The sequence below is a fragment of the Desmodus rotundus genome, chromosome 7 (genome assembly GCF_022682495.2).
Source record: "Desmodus rotundus isolate HL8 chromosome 7, HLdesRot8A.1, whole genome shotgun sequence".
In the NCBI taxonomy this organism is placed as follows: Eukaryota; Metazoa; Chordata; class Mammalia; order Chiroptera; family Phyllostomidae; genus Desmodus; species Desmodus rotundus.
The window spans coordinates 63,459,299-63,483,124 of record NC_071393.1 but is presented as its reverse complement, the minus strand read 5'-3'; the positions used below and the strand labels follow the sequence as shown (position 1 = coordinate 63,483,124).

The 23,826-nt window shown below is 41.7% G+C and overlaps 1 protein-coding gene, 1 long non-coding RNA gene and 1 other non-coding gene across 5 annotated transcripts; 2 read left to right on the top strand and 1 right to left on the bottom strand.

Annotated features, from left to right (window-relative positions):
* Window positions 1-811: 811 nt before the first annotated feature.
* On the bottom strand, window positions 812-8,547 carry PRMT5 (protein arginine methyltransferase 5). 3 transcript variants are annotated; one of them, XM_024556935.3, is made up of 17 exons: window positions 8,339-8,547; window positions 7,584-7,702; window positions 7,193-7,278; window positions 6,893-7,027; window positions 6,404-6,516; window positions 6,207-6,256; window positions 5,853-6,016; window positions 4,733-4,894; window positions 4,480-4,557; window positions 4,324-4,382; window positions 4,114-4,236; window positions 3,852-4,027; window positions 3,222-3,331; window positions 2,879-2,972; window positions 2,589-2,705; window positions 2,330-2,394; window positions 812-1,347 (listed from the first exon to the last, which is right to left on the bottom strand). In XM_024556935.3, exons 1-17 carry the CDS (start codon window positions 8,446-8,448, stop codon window positions 1,195-1,197), a joined length of 1,914 nt encoding a protein of 637 aa, XP_024412703.1. In that variant the 5' UTR covers window positions 8,449-8,547; the 3' UTR covers window positions 812-1,194. The 3 variants fall into 3 exon arrangements, with proteins under 3 accessions (XP_024412703.1, XP_045048313.1, XP_045048310.1); XM_045192378.2 differs by lacking the exon at window positions 8,339-8,547 and adding an exon at window positions 8,254-8,271; XM_045192375.2 differs by lacking the exon at window positions 7,584-7,702 and having other exon boundaries at window positions 8,339-8,455.
* A 199-nt stretch (window positions 8,548-8,746) lies between these two features.
* LOC128781302 (uncharacterized) lies at window positions 8,747-22,014 on the top strand. The gene is made up of 3 exons (XR_008427226.1): window positions 8,747-8,865; window positions 20,219-20,312; window positions 21,917-22,014. It is a non-coding gene; the product is annotated as an uncharacterized lncRNA (long non-coding RNA).
* TRNAR-ACG (transfer RNA arginine (anticodon ACG)) lies at window positions 8,793-8,865 on the top strand. The gene has a single exon. It is a non-coding gene; the product is annotated as a tRNA-Arg (tRNA).
* Window positions 22,015-23,826: the final 1,812 nt, after the last annotated feature.

The window sequence follows — 23,826 nt, the reverse complement described above, 5'->3', positions numbered from 1 at the left end:
CCTCCCAAATGCTTCCTCCTGCCCTTAGTGCAAGCACCAGTACTTGGGAAACATAAAAGAGTTTTGTCACAGGTTTGTCTTGTTCTACTGCTCACATACTTCCGGTTCAAATCAGTACCCCACACACCTCACCCTGCAAGAATAAACTTGAGTAGAATATGCAGGTAAGTGTAACTAAACAACAATAAAATAATTATAAATAAACAAACTTGAGACACTTCTCAGGTGACCCCTTCCATGCAGCAGTTCTCAACCTTCTAATCAGAAAGGGATAGAATTTATATTCACCCTCCAATCCCAAGACTTCCAAAACATTAGCTGGCTCTAACAGGAAGAGCCGGAGTCAGAGGGCCTATGTTCTAGTCTGGATTTGAATACTAACTTTGTATTACTGTACCAATTTCAAATACCTCCTCTATAAAACGAAGAATTGGGACTAGATGACCTCTTAGGACTCTAACACTATGACACAAAATAGGTGGCTTCTTGGTGAAGATGCCTGGATGGCTTTGTTGCTCTCACTAGAAGTAACAAAGGTGCTGGCAGTATGGCAGCTCTGGAACATGGAAGGAAAGCTGGCTTTATCTACCCCGTCTTTTACCATTGTGGCAAATTATGCCTCCACCCCAGGCAAAAGTCTAATCACAGGTCTTAATGGACAAAACCTATTTGTAGCTAGTCAGAAAGGCCTATACACAGGAGACCAAGAATCACTACTAAGCTCCCCAAAGTACCTTTGGGTCTTGGATAAGGACACATATCTGAACATGCCTAGGTTTAAGTCAGGTATGGGAAAGCACAGGCAGGGGGAGCAGGAAAGGCTGTAACTTCACTTTATTTGTATTTCTTCCCACACAAATCCATCAACACAGGAAGAGATAGGCAGAGAAAGGGCTGAAAATGTGTTCAATCTGCACATTCTCAGGGCTATTCCAAGGGAGCACTTGAGGCTCAGTGCCTGTTTGAGTAGCTTCACAGCTAGTACTAATTCTTCATGCCTTGGCCTGAAGTCTTCACAGACTTGGTAGTTTGAGCCTGTAATTAATTCTCCTTTGCCCACTTTGATGTAAGGCAGGAAGGCAGACTGAAATGCTCCTCTCTGATGGACAGGGGGAATCACAGACCACAGCTGTACTGCACCTTCTGTGCTACCGGAGCAGAGCCTGAAGCTGCTGCTGGATATTTGCAGGCAGGCTAGAGGCCAATGGTGTATGAGCGGCCGGTGGGATTGTGAATAGCAGAACAGACTGGTGCTGTCACAGCCCACTCATACCACACCTTCTTGGAATTGCTGCATCGCCAGAAACGCACACAGATGGTCTGGCCTTCACGTACTGTAATGGGCTGCTGTAAGAAGAAAGACAAAGAGTTTTAGGGTGGAGCTAATAAATTATATATTGCAGTGTATTGAGTTAAGTGTGGAGATAAAATGATAAAACGTGACATCTCAACCTTCATGAAGCTTATCTGAAGATTATCAGAACAAATAATCAGAAATGAAAAGTCATACATTAAACAAATAATCTAAAAATGTGATCAGTGCTGGGACATGCACGGGGTGCTGAAAGCACCTATGAAAGGGAATGCTAACTTAGTCTAGGAGGTCAGAGAGTTCTCTGACAATAAGCATGTTTTTAAGGAGACCTGGAAGATAAGCTAGCTGGGTGAAGAGGTACGGAAAGAATTTTATGGGCAAAGGAGAAAGGTATGAAAGCCTGAGGCCAGAAAGAAGATGAGTATTAGAGGAACCAAGCACCAGACCATTGGACTACAGCAATGTAATCAAGGGGACAGTAGCTGAAAAGGCAGGCTAAAACCAAATCACACCAAGTCTTACAAACAATGCTCAGGATTTTGTCCATTACCCAAAGGACAGTGGGAAGGATTTTAAGCAGGAGAAAGATACAATAAGATTTGAGTTTTTAAAGATTTTATTTATTTATTTACTTTGAGAGAGGGAAAGGGAGGGAGAGAGGGAGAGGGACATCAATGTGTAAAAGAAACATCAATCAGTTGCCTCTCACGTGCCCCTAACTGGGAATCGAACTTTTGTTTCGCAGGCTGCCGCTCAATCCACTGAGCCACACCAGCCAGGGCAGATGTGAGTTTTCACAAGATGACTTTTACTCAGGGTAGAAAACAGATAGAAGAGCAGCTAGAGGAGATGTGGGGAAGCCAGGCAAAAGGCCAATACGGATATGCCAATATCTATAACGGGGATCCAAGAATGTGAGAGCAGCAGTAGGACATGGGTCATAGCCAAGCATCATCCATAACCCAACAGCCGAAGTTAATCCTTAACCCATGGAGTTTTAAAGGCAATTCCTACCTTTATGGGGAAGAAGATGGGAAACCATGAGAACATCCCAGGAGAGTGAGTCTCTGGACGGATACCTATGAGGACAAGATAATAAAAAAAATTGAGGTCTCCACATCTGTAGGAATCTTTTGGATTACTTTAAAAATAAGTACTCAAAGATCCCCATTCACTGACCCCTGGGCTCCCCATGACTCTAAATGAAACATTTACATAAGCTGCCCAGGTAGTACATGCTCATACCCCACCACCCATTGGCCCAGACACTCACTCAGAGTGATGTCCTGATAAAGCACAGTTTCAAAGTAGCCTGCAAAGCCATGCAGCACTGTGTTCACTTCCACAGGAAATTCCAAGGTACAGTAGCGGTTGTTGTCAATCATAGGATCTGTCATGGAAAAGTTGTGTGTGTGACAAAGGGCCAGAAGTCCTAGACAACTTGATAAAGCAAGAGCAAGAACAAAGGAAGCCTAGACAGGGCAGACCCAGGAGAATAAGAGAAAAAACCAGGAGGGCAGGCTCCTACCCACCCAGTCAGAGGACAGATACGCAGTAACTCACCTCTGTTGGGATGGCTGAAGGTAAAACAGGGCTGGGGTGCAGACAGCTGGTGGAAGTTGTGCAGCCGTACCACATAAGGCATCTCAAACTGGGCCTAACCCAAGAGACAAGAGAGCAAGAGCTGGAGAAGACAGGCAAGAGATACCTACTTCTTTAAGGAAAGAAGCTCAAGCCTCAGGGACACAGAAAAGAATGAAAACAAACTTTCACTTCAGCCACTTTCCCATATTCCCAACTCCTCCTCCACCTCTCCATCTTCTGCAATGGAATAAAATAATTCATGCTAACACAGAAAAAGAAAGGACTAAAGAGAGAAGTCCTCCAGAAGACGGGGGCTCTTTACCTCAGGGTCACGGTCCTTTTCCCGACAGGCTCGGACCTCATTGTACAGCTTGGAGGAAGAGATAGGAGCCAGAAAGGAGGTATACTCCCCAGGGATGCTCACACCACCATCTGAGTGCAGGAGGGCACCGTTATTCCCAAGGCATGGAAATGTTTTATCTGTACTAACTGAATGCTCAAACCTCACCCATCCAAAGAGACCCAGGCAGCTCTATGTCACATTCCCAGGCCAACCTACTCCCAATTCCTGTCATGGGAGATTCCACTTCCAGGTTAATTTATAGTCACAGGATTAAAACTAGAAGGAACCTAAGATATTCTAACAAAGTGCTCAAATTGTGTGAGGTCACAAAGCTCTTTGAGGTCTTAATGAAAGCTAAGCCCAAAGTACCTATCACAGCAGCAGCTCAGGGAGTCCAGACCTCAGATTGAGTCTCTGCTTATAGATGTGAACACAGAATTTCAGAAAGATTACTTCATTTCCTCAGGGGCATGATCCAAGTCCAACCCTCCTCCCCCTAAAGCTTCCTAGGCTACTGTCTACCCAATCCCTCCACCCTACCACCCGCAACACCGACTCCCCAACTGATAATCCAATCCCCTTACTCAGTACACCCCAGCCTGGAGGCACCTTTTAGGAAGTGCTGGGCTCCGTCCAGGCACTCAGGTGACAGTTCATTATCAGCAAAGGAGCCCAGAAGCTCACTGACAATGATGTCTGCTTTCTCTGGAGCCACCCATTCCCGCATGTCTGATGAGACTACTGTCACCTGGCTTCCCCATTCTTCAAACTGCCAGTTCTCTAGCCTAAAACAGAGATGATACAAGTGAGGACATTAATAAGAAAAACTGACACTGGGAACAAACTTCCCAGCAAGAGGACTGCTACTCACGTCACCACAGCATTAGGGTTCTTCTCCACAGCATACAGCTTTATCCGCCGGTCAGCCTGCTTGGCTGCCCGCAGGGAAGCGTTTACCAGGGGACCTCGGCCTGCTCCCAGTACCATCAGCACCCTAAGGAAGAAACAGGTAGAGCTAAGCTGACTCAGCATATAGAGTAGTAGGTACACAAATCTCTGGGATTGTGGGAAGGGTACTCACTGAACATTGGTGTCCTTCTCTTCATCTGGCACTCGGTCTAACAGACATTTATAGATGGCCTGCAAGGAAGGAGAGAAGACCTCATGGTTACGATCCTATCCTCACCTAGGTCATTCCAGCCCCGTTGCCTGACCCAATCTGGGGCCCACACTGTACCTGTTGATATTGAGAGTACTTGATGGGGTCCTTTTCAAACACTTCATATGTCTGAGATTCCAGATTGTCCATCAGTGGCTGATGAATGAGAGTAAACAAGCAAAGTTAGCCAGTTCCTAACAAGAACAATGCACCAGAATATCAAAACCTTCCCACCATTGCCTCCTGAGCTTTGGTAGGATTTTAGAACACCTGTTCTCATATTCCCCACCCCACTACCAACCTCCCTCCTCTCAGTACACTACAGACCTACCTGGAGTGGGGACTGCAGATAGTCTTCATAGCCTTTGGCAAAGAGTTCATAGGCATTGGGTGGAGGGCGGTTCTGGCTCAAGTATTCCAAGTACTGGAGGTAGGAGCAGAACTCCTTCTCTGAGTGGTGGTTGGTGCCTGTGATGATGAACTGCACCTCCAACTGTGAGAGCAGACCATCAGACACAGTCCTTATGCCAAGACTCTGAGATATTAGTATGGCTTATGGCCAAAGAGTCCTAGCATACGAGGCCCAAACTAGCAGTTCTCCAAACACCAACAAAAGCAGCATTAACGCTTCAATGATCTTAACTTATAAAACCCTCCTATGCCATATAAACATCAGCCTGGCTCAAAGGGCCCCACAGATCCTCACTGTAACTTCTTAATTGAAATCTTCTGCAAAGTTCTCATGAAATCTGGTAACTTAAAAAAATATTTTTTAATGTATTGATTTTAAAGATTTTACTTATTTTTAGAGAGGGAAGAGAAGGAAAGAAACATCAACATGTGGTTGCCTCTCATGTGCCCCTTTCTGGGGACCTGGCCCACAACCCAGGCATGTACCCTAGACTGGAAATCGAATCAGTGACCCTTTGGTCTGCAGGCTGGCATTCAATCCACTGAGCCACACCAGCCAGGGCTAATGTATTGATTTTAGATAGAGAAAGAAAGGAAGAGAGAGGTGGAGAGATGGAAAGAGGGGGACAGAGGTGGGGGGCGTGGAGAGAGAAAGAGAAAGGCGGAGGGAGAGAGATAGAGTGAGAGAGAGGGAGAGAGAAAAACAATGATTTATTGTTCCACCTATTCATGCATTCATTGGTTGATTCTCATATGTGCCCTGATCAGGGATCAAACCCACAACCTTGGAGTATCAGAATGACACTCTAACCAACTGAGCTACCCACCCAGGGCAGCCTGGTAACTTTTTAAATGTTTCTGGGGCTCCTACTGCCATCTGCCTTTTTCTTCTCAAGCCCCTCCAACTTTGCCATAATAGTTCTTCAGAAACCAGAGAGGAAAAGAGTCAGTCTCAAATGAAAAGAAGTATCAATATCACACATATGAAAATAAGGTAAAAGGATTAGTTGGAGTACCTTTAGAACCCTTCCACCACCCACCTTGAGCAGCCGGAAGATCAGCCTCTGGTGCATTTTAGAAAGAACAGGAAATCCCTTCTTATTGGTCAGGAAAATGCTGGTGGGAAGAATGGCTGCTTTGATGGGCTCTCCTAGCCAGCGATCAATGACATGATTAGATGGGAGGTCGGCCCCAATTTCAAGAGCTACACAGGGAAAGAGAAAGACCTGTCAACTATTGTTAGGCAAGGAGGCTTTTCTTGCTCTTTTGTGCAAGATTTGTTTATTCCTTAAAAGCAAGGCAGACTGAGACACAGGAAAATAGCAAAACTGCCCAGCAACCAAATCTACATGAAACTTGTGATTCTTAGTCATAGGAGGTCAGAGAAGTATTACCCACTGCAATCCTCTTGCTATAATCACACAAGGTCCGGAAATTGTGCCACCTGTCCAGAGTCAAACACAGAAAAATACAGTCAGATACATTATGGCCCACCAATTACCATAACTCAAGGAGCAGGTCCTATAGGTTCCACCCTGTACTTCCCTTCACCCCACCCCTTGCCCTGGTACAACAGCAAAAGTAGACATACCACATCCATGTCTTCTCCTCTCCACTGCACTCCTCTGTGTGTGCATTTGGTGCATTCTCAATTATATCATCTCTCAGGTCCTCTGGTGCCACCAAGGGTACTCGCATCCAAAACTGTACGTGAACAAGTACCCTATTTAGAACTCATTGGGTCCAGAAAGCTTCCTTCAATTAAAAGACTGTGCTCCAAATCTCAAGTTAATCCCTTCACATGTTTTTTTCCAAATTTGTGATTATAGGTACACGTACATGTATCTCGTGTATATCCTTATGTAAATATTGGTCTTGTCCTTAATTTCAACTCTTAAGTTTCTGGGAATAATTGTATAATCTTTTATAAATCTCTGCTTACCACTTTTATACAGGGGCAGGCAGTACTGACATTTCAGTTCTGCCAAAAGCACCCTTTACTGAATGGCTAGGAACAAGAGGTACGTAGCACACCTGCACTACCATAATATGCAGCAGGAAAAGAGGCCCAAAGACATACCATGGAGGAGTGGTGGCCCGTATGGATGTGGTTGGTCAACACTCTGGCCAGGTTTGTGTTATCTTCCTGATTTAGTGGCAGCAAGAAAGCTGGAAGACCCAAATATGCTCCAAAATTCAGCTCCTGTAACATGGCCTGGAATGGAGATCAAAAGGAAAAGATTAAGAGCTAGCAACCCAAAGAGCTTTAACTGCATATCAGAGTTACTGAGTTATAGGGGAGAAGACTGCTCCCCCACCCCCAGCTTGCTTACAGACCTAATCTTTAGAAAGATCCAGCGGAGAAGCCAAACAGCCTTACCGCCTCGGAGTTCCTGCGGATCTTCTCCACTTTTGAGTCTGGACGAATCCACGGAGAAAGCTTTCCCACAATTAGCGTATTCCAGTCTGCACTCCCCCACCCAAGATAGACAAAGACCGAATGAGGTTAGGCAATTTACTCATTCAATTTCTAGTTCTTAACAGGGAGTAAGAGAGTAGAGATGAGAGACAAAGACTTTGTCTATCACAGATATAGGATAGCCTAATGCGGATTAGGACACTAAGGCTTTAAGCAGGTAAGCAAGGGGAAAGGAGTTATCTATATCCCAGGAACTAATCAATATATCTAAGCCAGGAAAGAATGAGGGCAGTGACAAAGCAGAAGTTGTTACTGCCTCTAATAATTAAGGGGTATATGGGATGGTCCCTACCCCTTCCTGACAGCAGTAGGTCTGATCGTGTCTGGGGGCCCGGTCGATTCTTAGCAGGTTCCTGAGTGAATTCCCTCTTGAAACGCGGGTGGAAGACAGGCATGCAGAGGAAATCAAACCTACAACCGCGACAGACCCAGAGTCGTCATGTAAAGAGCAGCAGTGCCCAGAGATCCAAGCAACTGGATTAGGCTATCTGGATTCTGCACAACCCTTTCAGCTGCCACCATCTGTCAACGGACTGGACTGCTGAGTTCAGCCCACCTTGGGACATATCACTTCCGCTGCACTGTGCCTCAATTTCTCCCCAAGACACAGCCATGGAAAAGATGAGTAAGGAGAAAAGATGAAAATCCACACCCAGTGGATTTTCTACTCTGCTGTCAATGGTTTTCCAGGACTGTCACATCCAGATCTGCCCATGCCTCCCCCTTAAAGGTTATCTCCTCTCTCCCTAACCCCCTAACACTTCCTCCCACTTTTCTGACAATAATTTCGCTCTCCAGGGCCCTGGAGGTCTGTACGCCCGTTTTTTGAGTTTACCTGACAACTCCCCCGACTTTTGAGCTCAGTGACCACACGCCCCCCCGCAATAAGTTTTTTTTCTAACACTCCAGGGCCCGGGGCTTCTCCCCGCCACTGTCTATCTTGTTTACTCTGACCCCCTCACCCCTGCCTTTCAGTGGAGACTAGTCTGCCCCTCTCCACTGAAAGTTCGGACCCCGCATTCCGCCCGCGGAGGTCCGGACCCTCACCCCTGCTTGGCCACAGCCCCCAGCGTGTCAGCTATTTCGGGGACGCAATTTAGGTCCCTGCCGCTGGACACGCGGCTCCCACCGGCAGCACCAACCGCCACCGCCGCCATCTTTTCCCTCGCCCTCTCTACACCGGGATTCCTTAATACTAGCAACCAATCACAAGGCCGGGGGGCCGGTGCGGAATGCCCCCCCGGAAGGCGGGACGAGTCGCCCTAACAACCAGAGCGTCTTCTCCGGCTCCCTCCTGTCCTTCCCGCCAATCCGTGGGCTGTACAATGACGTACAGCGTGGTTCCAGAAGATTGGCCAATCTCATGGTCTGGTTCTTGACGGGCTTCAATCTCCCAGAATACCTCATGAAATCACAGAATTTCGTTAAGAGACTACAAGTCCCATGAAACCCTACAGTAAAAGCTTGAAGTACTATTGCTGGAAAAACTTCGTTCGTCTCAGGGCCAGTGGCGCAATGGATAACGCGTCTGACTACGGATCAGAAGATTCCAGGTTCGACTCCTGGCTGGCTCGGTGAGAGGTTAAGTTTCTTACTGGTTGACCTAAGATAATAAATTGGCCCTAATAGCGGTTATCTAATTAATTCCTTGTCTTTTCTTACACTGTCTTCGCACACCCACGTTTTCTGGATCTAATTTGAGTGAGTTCTGCAGCCATCGTATGTCAGCTTTTTACGTTACCGAAAGCAGAGGAGGTTCTTGTGTTACTACTACTTAGGTCCATGTGAACCCTGAGAAAACTAATGGGTGGTCCTCTTAAAACAGGATTGGTATGTAAGGTATGTTATGTTTGTGAATAGTGGCAATTCCGCCACTAGTTCCTCGTGATTCTCTGTCTCAAACGCAAAATGTAAATAAACACACACCCACACACAAAGATAGAAACAAAAATTCATGGTGAACAATTACACAGTACAGAGGAGTTGTGAACTGCCTGGCGGAGCCTGAGAGAACCTCTACATTTTCCTTTGTCAATACCTGATAGAAGGATGGAAAAGAATGAAAGGAATGAAGAAAGGAAATGTTACCAGACAGGCACCAGCCTGGAGTAGGTCTGCCTCAGGCACGCCTGTAGTGTGTGGGTTCTTGATTTCCTGTAGGAAATATTTCATAATTTGAGTCCGGGTGATTTTGAGAATTCGTTTATTAAGGTGGGCAACAGTGAAATAAAAGAGAGACGTAAGAAGTAACAGGAAAGAGAGAGAGAGCCTAGGCGGTGTTCTGCTTTGGCTCCCTAAAAATGTTACAGGAAAGGAGTGAGCCAAGGCAGTGTTCTGTTGTTAGCTCACCTGGGACGGAAAGGTTACAGAGACAGAGGACTTAGGGTAGAAGAAGGAATGGAAGAGAGCCTAGGCGGTATTCTTCTTTGACTGCCTAGAAATGTTATAGGAAAGGAGTTATTTAGCCAAGGTGGTATTCTGCTGTTAGCTCACCTGGGAAGTCAGTGAAAAAGGGGGCTCTGAATACAGGATCAGGTGGCAAGCCTGGTGGAGCTGCCACTGCCCACTGCTTCCCTGGCTGCAAGTCTCCCTGGGACCCTTAGAACTTAGGAGGAACTAAAAAGTTCATGCCCAGGAAGGGGCATAGGCATGAGAGCGAGCCTGCGCTGCATCTCACTCTTTATCTTTTAATCTTTTCCCCCCTGTGGGTGAGAATCTTAATGGAAGGGGTTTTAGCAGAATACTCACTAGTTTTCCAGTTGCATTTTTAAAATATGCTGATGCACCAAAATGAGCACATAGGGGTTTGGGGAATATTCCTTGATCCGTTATACTGTTTTACTTTTATCTTGGGTCTGGCTTTTAATGGGGTTTTTGTTATTTGTTTCCCCGACTTCATTTGTCCTTGGGTTTAGTTGGCACCAATGACATTAATCGGGTCTTTGTTCTTCATTTCCCAGACCAAGGAGATTTAAGCTATGAATTCTTTAATCAGGGAGGAGAGGTACAAGCCATTCACTCTCAAGTGTCCTTGCTTAGGGGAGATAAGTTCTTGCAATTCACAAGCTGCCTGTAAGTTGCTCAAACTGCTTGGCTTTGTTTAATTTCCTTGTCTCAGTTTCTCCGTTCCACTTGCCCAGGAATTTCCCTAGCTTCTCACTATCCTGCTCAGAAAGACATAGGGAGGATAAAGAGAATACTTGCAGGCAGGGAGCCCAGAGGTGCTGAGGGCTTGGTAGCGGCGATGGTAAGGAGAACACAGTACAAAAGGCCCTAAGAAGGAGGCATTGACAGAACTTAGGAACTGTCTGGCAGAGAGACGGGAGAAAGAGAATTCTGGGGGCAAGGCTTAGGGTTCTAGGCCTCTCTGTGAGACAAGACACGAGAGAAACCGGTTCCAGGAGAAGCAGGGTTTGGGGTTGGAAGTGCTGTACCGGACGCCTAGGGGGCGCTGTGTAATAGAGAGTTGAAAGAACAGTGAACTGAACCGGAGAAGATTTGGAAATCTCCAGAGTGACTGAAACCATGAGATTGAATGAAATCTCTGGGGGGACAAAGATTTCATCACCCATGGGGAACAAAGTCCTGGAATACACGGGAAGGCTGTGGGTAGAATAAACAGTAAGGACCCCCCCACACACACAAACCGGGCAATGTAAGTGCCCCGAAAAGATGAAATTGCAAAAGCCAAAGAAGAAAATGCCTATGAAGCCAAAAGGGTTTGGAGGTGCTTTTGTCGCATCTTAGTCTTCATTTGATTTTTGCAGGTATTATTATTATTAGACTTTATTACTTAGAATAGTTTTACATTTACAGAAAAGTTGGGAAGAAAGTATGAGTTCCCATATGCCTCCTCACAGCTTTCTTTATTATTATCATCAGTTATAGTACATTTATTACAACTCATGAACCAATATTGAAAACATTTTAACTAAAGTACCTGGTTTATTCAAGTTTCCTTAGTTTTTATCTAATGTCCTCTTTCTGTTCCAAGATCCTATCCAGGATACCATATTACATATAGTTGTTGTGGGTTCCTCTGGGCTGTGACAGTTTCTCAGATTTTCTTGTTTTTTGAAGACTTTGAGGAATACTGGCCAGAAATACTGTAGGATGCTCCTCTATTGGAATTGGTCTGATGGTTTTCTCATGATTAGACTGGGACCATGGGTTTAAGGGAGGAAGAGCACAGAGATAAAGTGCATTTTTATCACATCAAATATCAAGAGTAGATACTATCAACCTAATTTATGACTGTTAATACTGACCTTTGTCACCTGGCGCAGTAGTAGAATTACTCTACCCTCTTTCCCCTTCCATCTTATACTCATTGGAAGAAAGTCACTCTGTGCATCCCACACTTAAGGAGTGGAGAGTTACGCTCCCCCTCCTTTAAGGTGGAGTGTCTACAATACTTCCTTGAATTCTGCCCTGCAGATCTTATGAGTAGGTGGTTGTCCATAGGAAGTGGGTGAGTTCTCTGCTGACATTTTCAGAGATAAAAAAGAGTTGGTGAGGATGCTTGCTTGTTTTCTGCCCCAGCTGTGACCAACCAAACTGCATTCACAGAAGACTTAGTAGATGTTGTTTCTTCTTCAGAAGCTAATTATCTGGATTGTGGACCATCTGTGCTCCTGGCATCCTCCTCCCCACGTCAAGCTGGCTGCTCTGTTGGTTGTTAACTAACCCATCCACGGGTGACAGGGAAGGAAAATCTGTAAGACAGTAATGTCAGCTTTGCCATCAGTTAAAATAATCTTCGAAAGGATTGGTGTTAAAAGAGTCTAGAATTTATGACTGTCCTTAAAGTAAATTTAGGTGGGCTGAATTTCACTTATCTGTTATGTCTTTGTGTTGGTTTTTTTTTTCATTCGGAGTGGCCTCAGTTATATAGCATATGGTTTCTAGTACTTCCATACCACATTGCTCCCTGCCTTTCCTACAGCAGTTTCCCATATCATTTAACAACAACAACAATAAAAAACAAAAAAAAACAACCAGCATGTACTATGGGCCTGCTTATATGAGCTGTAGAGAAGCACAAGGAAAGGACTGAGAAATAAATAGAGAATCTTGTAGAGGACTCTTCCTTGGCACAAAGTCAAAGTTGGTGAACTCTATCTATACTCTGCTTCATCTGCTCTGCCCTCCATGCTGAACTCTTTTGCCCAGGAGCATGTGAATCACTGTTGTTCACCTCCACTGGATGTAGGTCTTGGCTGGGATGAAGATAGAGAGATGGTAGAACAAAAGGGCAAATATCCTGGGTGAGAAATAATGTTACTTTTTCCAAAAAGAGCCAGTGACTAACAGGACAGAGCATTGGAAACTGTTCTGTAAGGGAAGGAGAACCCACTCCCAGATCATCCTCCAACGGGACTCCAGCATTCCTTACCTTCAGGCCCAGTTCTTCTACCTGATTTTTTTTTTTTTTTTTAATGTCCTTGTGCAAACACCTCCAGCCCATCACTGTAAACCCTCCTTTCATTTTCTCTTGTGCTACCCTCTTCCCTCAGCACTTACTTCCCTCCCCAGGACCACCTTCACTCACCTCTACCTGCCCAGCCAAGCTGAAGTCTTCAATGCCAAAATAATGGCCCGTTTGACCTTCCTGCTGCTCCAAATTGCTGCTTCACAATCAAGGCTGTCCCTTAGCCACAAAAGTGGCTGAGTTACTGAGGCAAAATAATCTGTGCTGATTTGCATTCTCTTCCTTGTCATCTTCTATTATACAGTATTTATCTGTCAAATAGAAAGTAGAAACTGTTCTGGAACATAGAAAAGGATGGAAAACTACCCAATTTGTTTGTGAGGCCAGAATATACCTAATATCAAAACCTGTCAGAAAAAGCACCCCTCACACACACACAAAACAATCTATGGGTCAATCTCACTTATGAATATAAATACAAAATCCTAAAATAGATTAACACATAAAATTCTTTTTTTTTTAATTTCTTTTTTTTTTTTTAATTGTTATTCAATTACAGTTGTATGCCTTTTCTCCCCATCCCTCCACCCCACCCCAGGTGAACCCACCTCCCTCCCCCCTCTCCACCCTCCCCCTTGGTTTTGTCCATGTGTCCTTTATAGTAGTTCCTGTAATCCCCTCTACCCACTGTCCCCGCCCCCACCCTCCACCCCCGCCCTGGCTATTGTTAGATTGTTCTTAACTTCAATGTCTCTGGTTATATTTTGTTTGCTTTTTCCTTCTATTGCTTATGTTCCAGTTAAAGGTGAGATCATATGGTATTTGTCCCTCACTTCCTGGCTTATTTCACTTAGCATAATGCTCTCCAGTTTCATCCATGCTGTTGCAAAGGGTATAAGCTCCTTCTTTCTCTCTGCTGCGTAGAATTCCATTGTGTAAATATACCATAGTTTTTGGATCCACTCGTTTGCTGATGGGCACTTAGGGTTGCTTCCAGTACTTGGCTATTGTAAATTGTGCTGCTATGAACATTGGGGTGCACCGATTCTTTTGGATTGGTGTTTCAGTGTTCTTAGGGTATAATCCCAGCAGCGGAATTGCTGGGTCAAAGGGCAGTTCCATTTTTAGTTTTCTGAGGAAATTCCATATTGTTTTCCACAGTGGCCTCACCAGTCTGCATTCCCACCAACAGTGCACGAGGGTTCCCTTTTCTCCACATCCTCTCCAACATTTGTTTGTGGATTTGTTTATGTTGGCCACTCTGACTGGTGTGAGATGATACCTCATTGTGGTTTTAATTTGCATCTCTCTGATGGCTAGTGATGCTGAGCATCTTTTCATATGTCTCTGGGCCCTCTGTATGTCTTCCTTGGAGAAGTGTCTGTTCAAGTCCTTTGCCCATTTTTTAATTGGGTTGTTTGTCTTCCTGGAGTGGAGTTGTGTGAGTTCTTTATATATTTTGGAGATCAGGCCCTTGTCTGAGGTATCATTGGCAAATATGTTTTCCCATATTGTTGGTTCTCTTTGTAATTTGGTGCTGTTTTCTTTAGCCATGCAGAAGCTTTTTATTTTGATGAGGTCCCATTTGTTTATTCTTTCCTTTATGTCCCTTGCTTTAGGGGATGTGTCTGTGAGGATGTTGCTGCGTGGAATGTCTGAGATTTTCCTGCCAATGTTTTCCTCAAGGACTTTTATGGTGTTACGGCTTATATTTAAGTCTTTTATCCATCTTGAGTTTATTTTCGTGTATGGCGTAAGTTGGTGATCGAGTTTCATTTTTTTGCACGTAGCTGTCCAGATCTCCCAACACCATCTGTTGAAGAGGCTGTTTTTGCTCCATTTTATGCTCCTGCCTCCTTTGTCAAATATTAATTGATCGTATAGGTTTGAGTTTATTTCTGGGCTCTCTATTCTGTTCCATTGGTCTATGTGCCTGTTTTTATGCCAGTACCAGGCTGTTTTGATGACAGTGGCCTTGTAATACAGTTTGATATCAGGTATTGTGATCCCTCCTGCTTTGTTCTTCTTTCTCAAAATTGCTGCTGCTATTCGAGGTCGTTTATGGTTCCATATGAATTTCTGCAATGTTTGTTCTATATCTGTGAAATATGTCATGGGTACTCTAATAGGGATTGCATTGAATCTATAAATTGCTTTGGGTAGTATGGCCATTTTGATGATGTTAATTCTTCCAATCCATGAACATGGTACATGCTTCCATTTGTTTGTATCTTCCTTAATTTCTTTCTTCAGTGTTGTGTAGTTTTCTGAGTACAGGTCTTTTACCTCCTTGGTTAGGTTTATTCCTAGATACTTTATTTTTCTTGTTGCTATATCGAATGGGATTTTTTTCCTGATTTCTGTTTCTGCAGTTTCATTGTTGGTGTACAGGAATGCCTTTGATTTCTGGGTATTGACTCTGTATCCAGCTATTTTGCCAAATTCATTTATTAGGTCGAGTAGTTTTTGAGTGGAGTCTATAGGGTTTTCCATGTACACTATCATGTCGTCTGCAAACAGTGACAGTTTCATTTCCTCCTTTCCAATTTGGATGCCTTTTATTGCTTTTTCTTGTCTGATTGCTGTGGCTAGGACTTCCAATACTATGTTGAATAGGAGTGGTGAGAGAGGGCATCCTTGTCTAGTTCCTGATCTTAGTGGGAAAGCTCTAAGTTTTTGTCCATTGAGTGTGATGTTGGCTGTAGGTCTCTCATATATGGCCTTAATTATGTTGAGGACTGCTCCCTTTATTCCCACTTTGCTGAGTGTTTTTATCAGAAATGGGTGCTGTATCTTATCAAATGCTTTTTCTGCATCTATTGATATGATCATGTGATTTTTGCCTTTGCTGTTGTTGATGTGATGTATTATGTTTATTGATTTGCCAATATTGTACCATCCTTGCATCCCTGGGATGAATCCCACTTGGTCATGGTGGATGATCTTTTTAATATATTGCTGGATGCGGTTTGCTAATATTTTGTTGAGAATTTTAGCGTCTATGTTCATCAGCAATATTGGCCTGAAGTTTTCTTTCTGTGTTGTGTCTTTATCTGGTTTTGGGATTAGGATGATGCTGGCTTCATAAAAAGAGTTTGAGTCTTCCATCAGTTTGGATTTTTTCGAATAGTCCGTGAAGGTTAGTTGTTAGCTCTTCCTTAAATGCTTTGTAGAAATCTCCTGTGAAACCATCTCGTCCAAGGCTTTTGTGTGTTGGGAGTTTTTTGATGACTGTTTCATTTTCCTCTGCTGTTATTGGTCTGTTCAGGTTTTCTGCTTCTTCTTCAGTCAGTTTTGGAAGATTATATTTTTCTAGAAATGTGTCCATATCATCTAGGTTTTCAAATTTCTTAGCATACAGTTCTTCATAGTAATTTCTTACAATCCTTTGCATTTCTGTGGTATCAGTTGTAATCTCTCCTCTTTCATTTCTAATTCTGTTTATTTGGATCCTCTCTCTTTTCTTCTTGATGAGCCTACTTAAAGGCTTGTCAATTTTGTTTATCTTTTCAAAGAACCAGCTCCTGGATTCATTGATCCTTACAATTGTGCTTTTAGTCTCTATGTCATTTAACTCTGTTCTGATCTTGGTTATTTCCTTCCTTCTGCTTGCTCTGGGCTGTCTTTGTTGTTGTTCCTCCAGTTCTTGTAGGCGTAGGGTTAGGTTGTTTGTTTGAAATGTTTCTATCTTCTTAAGGTAGGCCTGTATTGCTATGAACTTCCCTCTCAGGACTGCCTTTGCTGTGTCCCATAGGTTTTGGGTTGTTGTGAGTTCGTTTTCATTTGTTTCCAGGAAGTTTTTGATTTCTTCCCTAATCTCGTTCTTGACCCATTCATTGTTTAATAGCATGCTATTCAGTCTCCATGATTTTGAGTGTTTTGGGTTTTTACCCTTGGCGTTGGTTTCTAGTTTCAGACCCTTGTGGTCAGAGAAGATGCTTGATATGATTTCAATTTTCTTGAATTTGTTGAGGCTTGCTTTGTGTCCTATCATGTGGTCTATCTTTGAAAAAGTTCCATGGACACTTGAAAAGAATGTGTATTTTGCTTCTTTGGGATGAAAAGCTCTGTATATATCAGTTAAGTCCATTTCCTCTAGGGTATTGTTAAGTGACACAATATCTTTGTTGATCTTTTGTTTGGAAGACCTGTCCATTTTTGATAGTGGGGTGTTAAAATCCCCTACTATAATTGTGTTGCTGTCAATATCTTTCTTGAAATCCTCCAAGATTTTCTTTATGTATTTGGGTGCTCCTATGTTGGGTGCATATATATTTATAATGTTTATGTCTTCTTGGTGGATTCTTCCTTTGAGTACTATGAAGTGACCTTCTGGGTCTCTCTTTATGGCCCTTCTTTGGAAGTCTATTTTGTCTGATATGAGTATTGCTACCCCTGCTTTTTTTTCCTGTCCGTTTGCTTGGAAAATTTGTTTCCAGCCCTTCACGTTCAGTCTGTGTAAGTCTTTTGTCCTGAGATGGGTCTCTTGTAGGCAGCATATGTGTGGGTCATGTTTTCTTATCCATTCAGCTGTTCTATGTCTTTTGATTGGAGCATTTAATCCATTTACGTTTAAGGTTATTATCGATAGGTAGTTATTCATTGCCATTATTTCCTACCTGTGTTCCTCTGTCTTTCTCTTTTCCTTCCTTTCCTTAAAGCAGTCCCTTTAGCATCTCTTGCAGAGCTGGTTTGGTGGAGCTGTATTCTTTTAGACTTCTTTTGTCTGGGAAACTCTTTATTTGGTCTTCTATCTTGATTGAGAGCCTTGCTGGGTAAAGTAGTCTTGGTTGTAGGCCTCTGGTTCTCATTATTTGGAATATTTTTTGCCATTCTCTTCTGGCTTGGAGCATTTCCATTGAGAAGTCAGTTGCTAACCTTATTGGGGCTCCCTTGTATGTTACTTCCTTTTTCTCCCTTGCTGCCTTTAAGATCCTCTCTTTGTCTTGGAAATTTGCCATTTTAATTATGATGTGTCTTGCAGTGGGTCTCTTTGGGTTCCTCTTGTTTGGGACCCTCTGTGATTCCTGGATTTGGGTGACTTTTTCTCTCCTCAGATTAGGGAAATTTTCCATCATTACTTTTTCAAACAGGTTTTCTATCCCTTGCTCTTCTTCTTCTCCTTCTGGTATTCCTATTATACGGATATTGTTACGTTTCATGTTGTCCTGCATTTCCCTTATTGCCTCTTCATTCTTTCTGAGCCTCTTTTCCTTTTCTTGCTCCTTCTGGGTGTTTTTTTCTACTTTATCCTCCAGCTCGCTGATCCGATCCTCTGCTTCATCAAGTCTGCTTTTCATTCCTTCTACTGTGTTCTTCAATTCAGAAATTGTATTCTTCATTTCCTCTTGGCTCTTGTTGATAGTTTCTATTTCCTTTTTCATGTTGATATAGTTTGCAGTGAGTTCATTGTAGTTTCCTTGTAGTTTCTGGTAGTTCTCTTTGAGCTCAGAGAGCTCAGTGAGCTTCCTGATGACCATTGCTTTGAACTCAGTATCTGATAGTTGACTTGCCTCTTTTTCAGTTAGCATTCTTTCTGAGACTTCCTCCTTTCCTTTCATTTGGGAATTGTTTCTTTGTCTTCCCATTGTTTGTGAGGCTCTTCTTGTTGGCCTCTGCTTCTTAAATTGCTTTGTTCTGACTCCCTGGGTTTATGATATGAACTTCTATGGTAGAATGCCAATGGGATTCGGTGGTGCTGTCTCCTTACTCTCCTGTGCTCACTGGTCTTGAGCTGACGTTTATGTGTTTAACACGGTCTAACTCTAGTCTTTTCAGCACTCCAGGTTTTGTTGTCTCACCGTCAGATCTTTCAATGTCCTCTATCTTTGGTCTCTGATCTTCGTATATGCTGGAATACTGTTGGCTGTTCGCTCTGCTCCTCAGATCAGCTAGGTATTTCCCTGGCGTTGAGGGGAAGTGGATTCCGCTCCCACCTATGTTGCCACCATCTTCCTCCAACACATAAAATTCAACATTATATTAACATAATAATTATATACCGCAACCAGTTAGGGCTTATCCCAGGAATTAACACAAGGTTAGGTATTAGCAAATTTATTTATATAATAGGTCAAAAATAAACCAAACGAGAAAAACATTTGATTTTTCTATTTTTTATTGTTTAAATTATATTTTATTGATTATGCTATTACAGTTGTCCCATTCTTTTTTCTCCCCTTTCTCCCCCTCTGCCTAGTACCCTCATTCCCTCCAGCATTCCCCCCACTTAGTTCATGATCATGGGTTATACATATAAATTCTTTGGCTTCTCCATTTCCTATACTATTCTTAACCTCCCCCTGTCTGTTTTGTACCTACCAATTATGCTTCTTATTCCCTGTACCTTTTCCTCCATTCTCCCCCTCCCCCTCCTCCTCCCCACTGATAACCCTCCACGTGATCTCCACTTCTGTGAATCTGTTCCTGTTCTAGTTGTTTGCTTAGTTTGTTTTTGTTTTTGTTTTTGTTCTTTTAGGTTCAGATGTTGATAATTGTGAGTTTGTTGTTATTTTACTGTTCATAGTTTTGATCTTCTTTTTCTTAGTTAAGTCCCTTTGACATTTCATATAAAGGGGCTTGGTGATGATGAACTCCTTTTGCCTTACTTTATCCAGGAAGCACTTTATCTGCTCTTCCATTCTAAATGATAGCTTTGCTGGATAGAGAAATCTTGGACATAGGTCCTTGCTTTCCATAATTTTGAGTACTTCTTTCCAGCCCCTTCTTGCCTGCAAGGATTCTTTTAAGAAATCAGCTGACAGTCGTATGAGAACTCCTTCGTAGGTAACTGCCTCCTTTTCTCTTGTTGCTTTTAAGATTCTCTCCTTATCTTTAATCTTGGCTAATGTAATTATGATGTGCCTTGGTGTGTTCCTCTTTGGGTCCAATTTGTTTGGGACTCTCTGAGCTTCCTGGATTTTTACGTCCATTTCCTTTGCCAGATTGGGGAAGTTCTCCTTCATTATTCTTTCTAATAAGTTTTCCATTTCTTGCTCTTCCTCTTCTCCTTCTGGCATCCCTATGATTTGGATGTCGGAATGTTTAAAGTTGTCCCAGAGGTTCCTAAACCTCTCCTCATTTTTTTGAGTTCTTGTTTCTTCATTCTGTTCTGGTTGGATGTTTATTTTTTCCTTTTGTTCCAAATCATTAATTTGAGTCCCAGTTTCCTTCCTTTCACTGTTGGTTCCCTGTATATTTTTCTTTATTTCACCTTGTATAGCCTTCACTTCTTCCTTTATTTTGTGGCTGTACTCAATCATTTCTGTGAGCATCCTGATTACCAGTGTTTTGAACTCTGCATTGCTTGGTTCTTTTTCTGGAGTTTTGATCTTTTCTTTCATTTGGGCCATATTTCTTTGCCTCAGTACACCCATCTGGATGAATGTTTCTTCCTTAACTCCTTGGTTGTCTGACTTCCATACAGTTTGATTTTCTGGCAGTTCTAGTTGTTTTTGTTTTTAAATTGGGTTTTTCTTTCTTTTGGTTGTGTGAAGAAGTAAAGCTTCGCTCCCTATGCCTCCATCTTGGCTAGAACTCCTCAGCCAGAAGAACATTTGATCATTTTTAATAGCCACCAAAGAGAACATGGTAAGTTAATTCAACTTTCTATAAACATTCTTATAAAAATGGTTTTAATTTATTGATTTTTAGAGAAGGAGAGAGGAAGGGAGAGAGAGAAAGAGAAACATTATTTGTTGTTCCACTTATTTATGCACTCATTGGTTGATTCTTGCATGTTCCCCAACTAGGGATTGACCCCACAACCTTGGTGTATAGGAATGACACTCTCACCAACTGAGCTACTTGGCCAGGGCTCTGTAAATATTTTTAATAGTCTTAATATTCTTTACATATAAATACACATAGGTATATGTATGAAATCAACAATTTATGTAAAGATAAAATAAAACAAGACTGTGTAGTCTCATCACTGTATTTAATATCATTCTGAAAAATCCAATATAATAAGGCTGGAAATTGAAAAAGAGTGTGTTATAACTTTTGGAAAGAGAGAGGCAAATTCATCATTGTTTGCAGATGACTTGTTGTATACATAGAAAATTCATGAGAATCAATTCTAAAATAATGAGAATTAATAATAGAATTCAGAGATGTCATTGATACAAGACAAATATTGGGTTGGATGAAAAATTGTTTGGTTTCTTTTCATAAGATGGTTCTAGTAGCACTTAGTTGTCTTTAACTTCATTTGAAACAATTTTGTTAAGTTGTATTGTGACAGCTGTCATATCAGCATGCATTAAAAAAAACTTATCGAAGTTGGTGAATTTTTGTGTAGCCATTTTAATATTGAAGATGGAGGAAAATAAGCAAAATTTTGGCAGATTATGCTCTATTATTTCAAGAAAGGTAAAAACAGCTGAAACACAAAAAAAGATTTGTGCAGTGTATGCAGAAGGTGCTGTAACTGATAGAATGTGTCCAAAGTGGTTTGTGAACTTTCATGCTGGAGATTTCTTGCTGGGTGATGCTCCACAGTCGGGTAGACCAGTTGAAGTTGATAACGATCAAACTGAGACATTAATTGAGAGCAATCCACATTACATCACATGGGAAATAGCTAACATACTCAAAATATCCAAATCGATACATTTATTGGTGAAAATAAAAAATGTGTCTTTTATGGAAAAAACCCATATGGACTTTTTGGCCAACCCAATATAAAACATATGTAGCCTTCTTATATACTAAGAATAACCAATTAGAAGACAAAATCAGTTTTAAAAGAGCATCCCAGTAACATGATACTTAAGATCACGCCTCAAGGAGCCAGATGCCCTGCTCCTTCATGTAGTAACCATGTGACCCTAACCCCTCTGGCTTGTTTTCTCATCCACAAAATGGCAATGTAAATCTCATAGAGCTGTTTGAGGATTAAATTTGTTAATACAGGAAAGCATTTAGAACCCAGTCTGCTCATAGGAAGCCTTCAATGTGCCTTAGCTATTGTATTAGTATTTTCCCAATTCATAATGGCTATAATAACATCACCATAAAAAACTTAGCTGTAACCTTACTGAAAAATGTAAGGAACCTGTGTAAAGACAATTACAAAATTTTGCTAAGATATATAATGAAAGGCTGAAAAAAATGGAGAGACAAGCCATGTTCTTAGAAAAAATGAATCTTATAAAGATATTGATTCTTACCCATCAATTTCTCATTTTTAGAACATCCAATCACAGCTCTAATGGAATCTTCTGTTATTTGATAAAATGATTCTACCATTCATCTTTAATAAAAAGCAGACAGGAGAAGCAAAGAAAATTTTTAAAAAGAAGAGAAAGAAGAGGAAATTTGCCCTTTACCTCAAGCCCTTTATGAAAAATAAGCAATATATAAATAAATAAAGGGTTACAATGTACAAGAATAGACAGAATAAAAGAGCTAAACCAATAGCCCAGAAAAATACCTTTGTATGTGCATGGGTTGTTAAATATATAAATTTAATTTGTGATAATAATAACAGCTAACATTTATTTTGCCCTCATTTTGTATCGGTTTCTATGAAAAGCACTTTACATTCACAAGAACCCCATGAGGCAGGAAGTGTTATTCATCTATGTGTGAAGGAACTAAGTCTTAGAGAGGTTAAATGACTTGCCACCCTTCGTAGGGATTTAGATGGGTCAACACACCCAAGTCAAGTGACTCTAGAGTCTATGATCTTAACTTTAAGACATATCATTTATAGTTTCCCTTCTAGAAAATTACCCTAGACAAACTTTACAAACTAAGACAAAGATTAATTAAGAAAAAAGCTCAGTATAGCATTTTTTTATGATTACAAAAAAATGTAAAACAACAAGTTGGATATTCTACAGGGATATGATTAAACATATCATCTCTGCAATGAAATCTTAAGCAACCCATAGAATCAGTGTTGTCAGGGAAAATTTAATAATGTGGAGAAATGCCCATGATATACCATTAAGTGATGCAGATTACAAATTGTACAGAATGACCTCAGTATATAGACAAAAATTGTATTTTCCAAATTATTTATAATCATGTTTTTATTATATGGAAAAAAATTTAATGTGTACAAAATCTGTGATCTCGGCCTGGTCTTTCTGCTTGTTTATACCCTTTTCTTTTGAAGGCCTAGCCAAGGTTCTTCTGCTCTGTGGGCTCCTGTAACTGTCCAATCTTCAGTAGTCACTCTTGCTTCATAGCAATATCATAATAGTCCTCCTAGGTGGACTAATATTTATAAAGCTTTACCACATGCCAGGTACTTTAAATGTATTATCTCACTTAGTCTTCAGGACATAATCTTATGGGGTAGACATTTTTAATATACCCACCTTGTAGATGAGAAAACTGAGGTTAAGGGTCTTGAAGAAAGTTATGCTTCAATTAAATTAAACAGCCAAACCCCTGACTGGTGTGGCTCACTGGGTTGGATGTTGTCCCACACACCAAAAGGTCACTGGTTTGATTCCTGGTCAGGGCACATGCCTGGGTTGTGGGTGGGTACAGATGGATGTTTCTCTCCCTCTCTCTAAAAGTAAATTAAGTAAAATCTTTTTTAAAAGTCTGAAGAGCCAAAGTAAGAATCCAGTTCTTCTAATTCCCAACTCATTGCTTTTTCTTTTACAATGTTTCCCAAAATGTGGTCCAAGGACCTTGGGGGTTCCCTAAGACCCTTTTAGGAGGTGCAAGAGGATCTTCTACATGTCTGTGTGAGGATAGACTTTTTTTTATCAACCAAAGTCATATATCATCACAGAAAACAGATATGAGAATTCAGTTGCCTTCTATTAAGCCAGATATAATGGAGAGTTCAAAAATATAAAACAATGTCACCCTTCTCATGACATTTTTTTGTTTTGGAAAATAATTTTCATTAAAATGTCTTATTTATGTTAGCATGCAATGGGCTTATGTTCTTAAATGAATTAAACAAATATTTTAAGATTTTCTTAATTTTAATTTTTTTAAAGATTTTATTTATTTATTTTCAGAGAGAGGGGAAGGGAGGGAGAAAGAGAAGGAGAGAAACATCAATCAGTTTGCCTCTTGCACGCCCACAATTGGGGGCCTGGCCTGCAACCCAGGCATGTGCCCTGACCAGAAA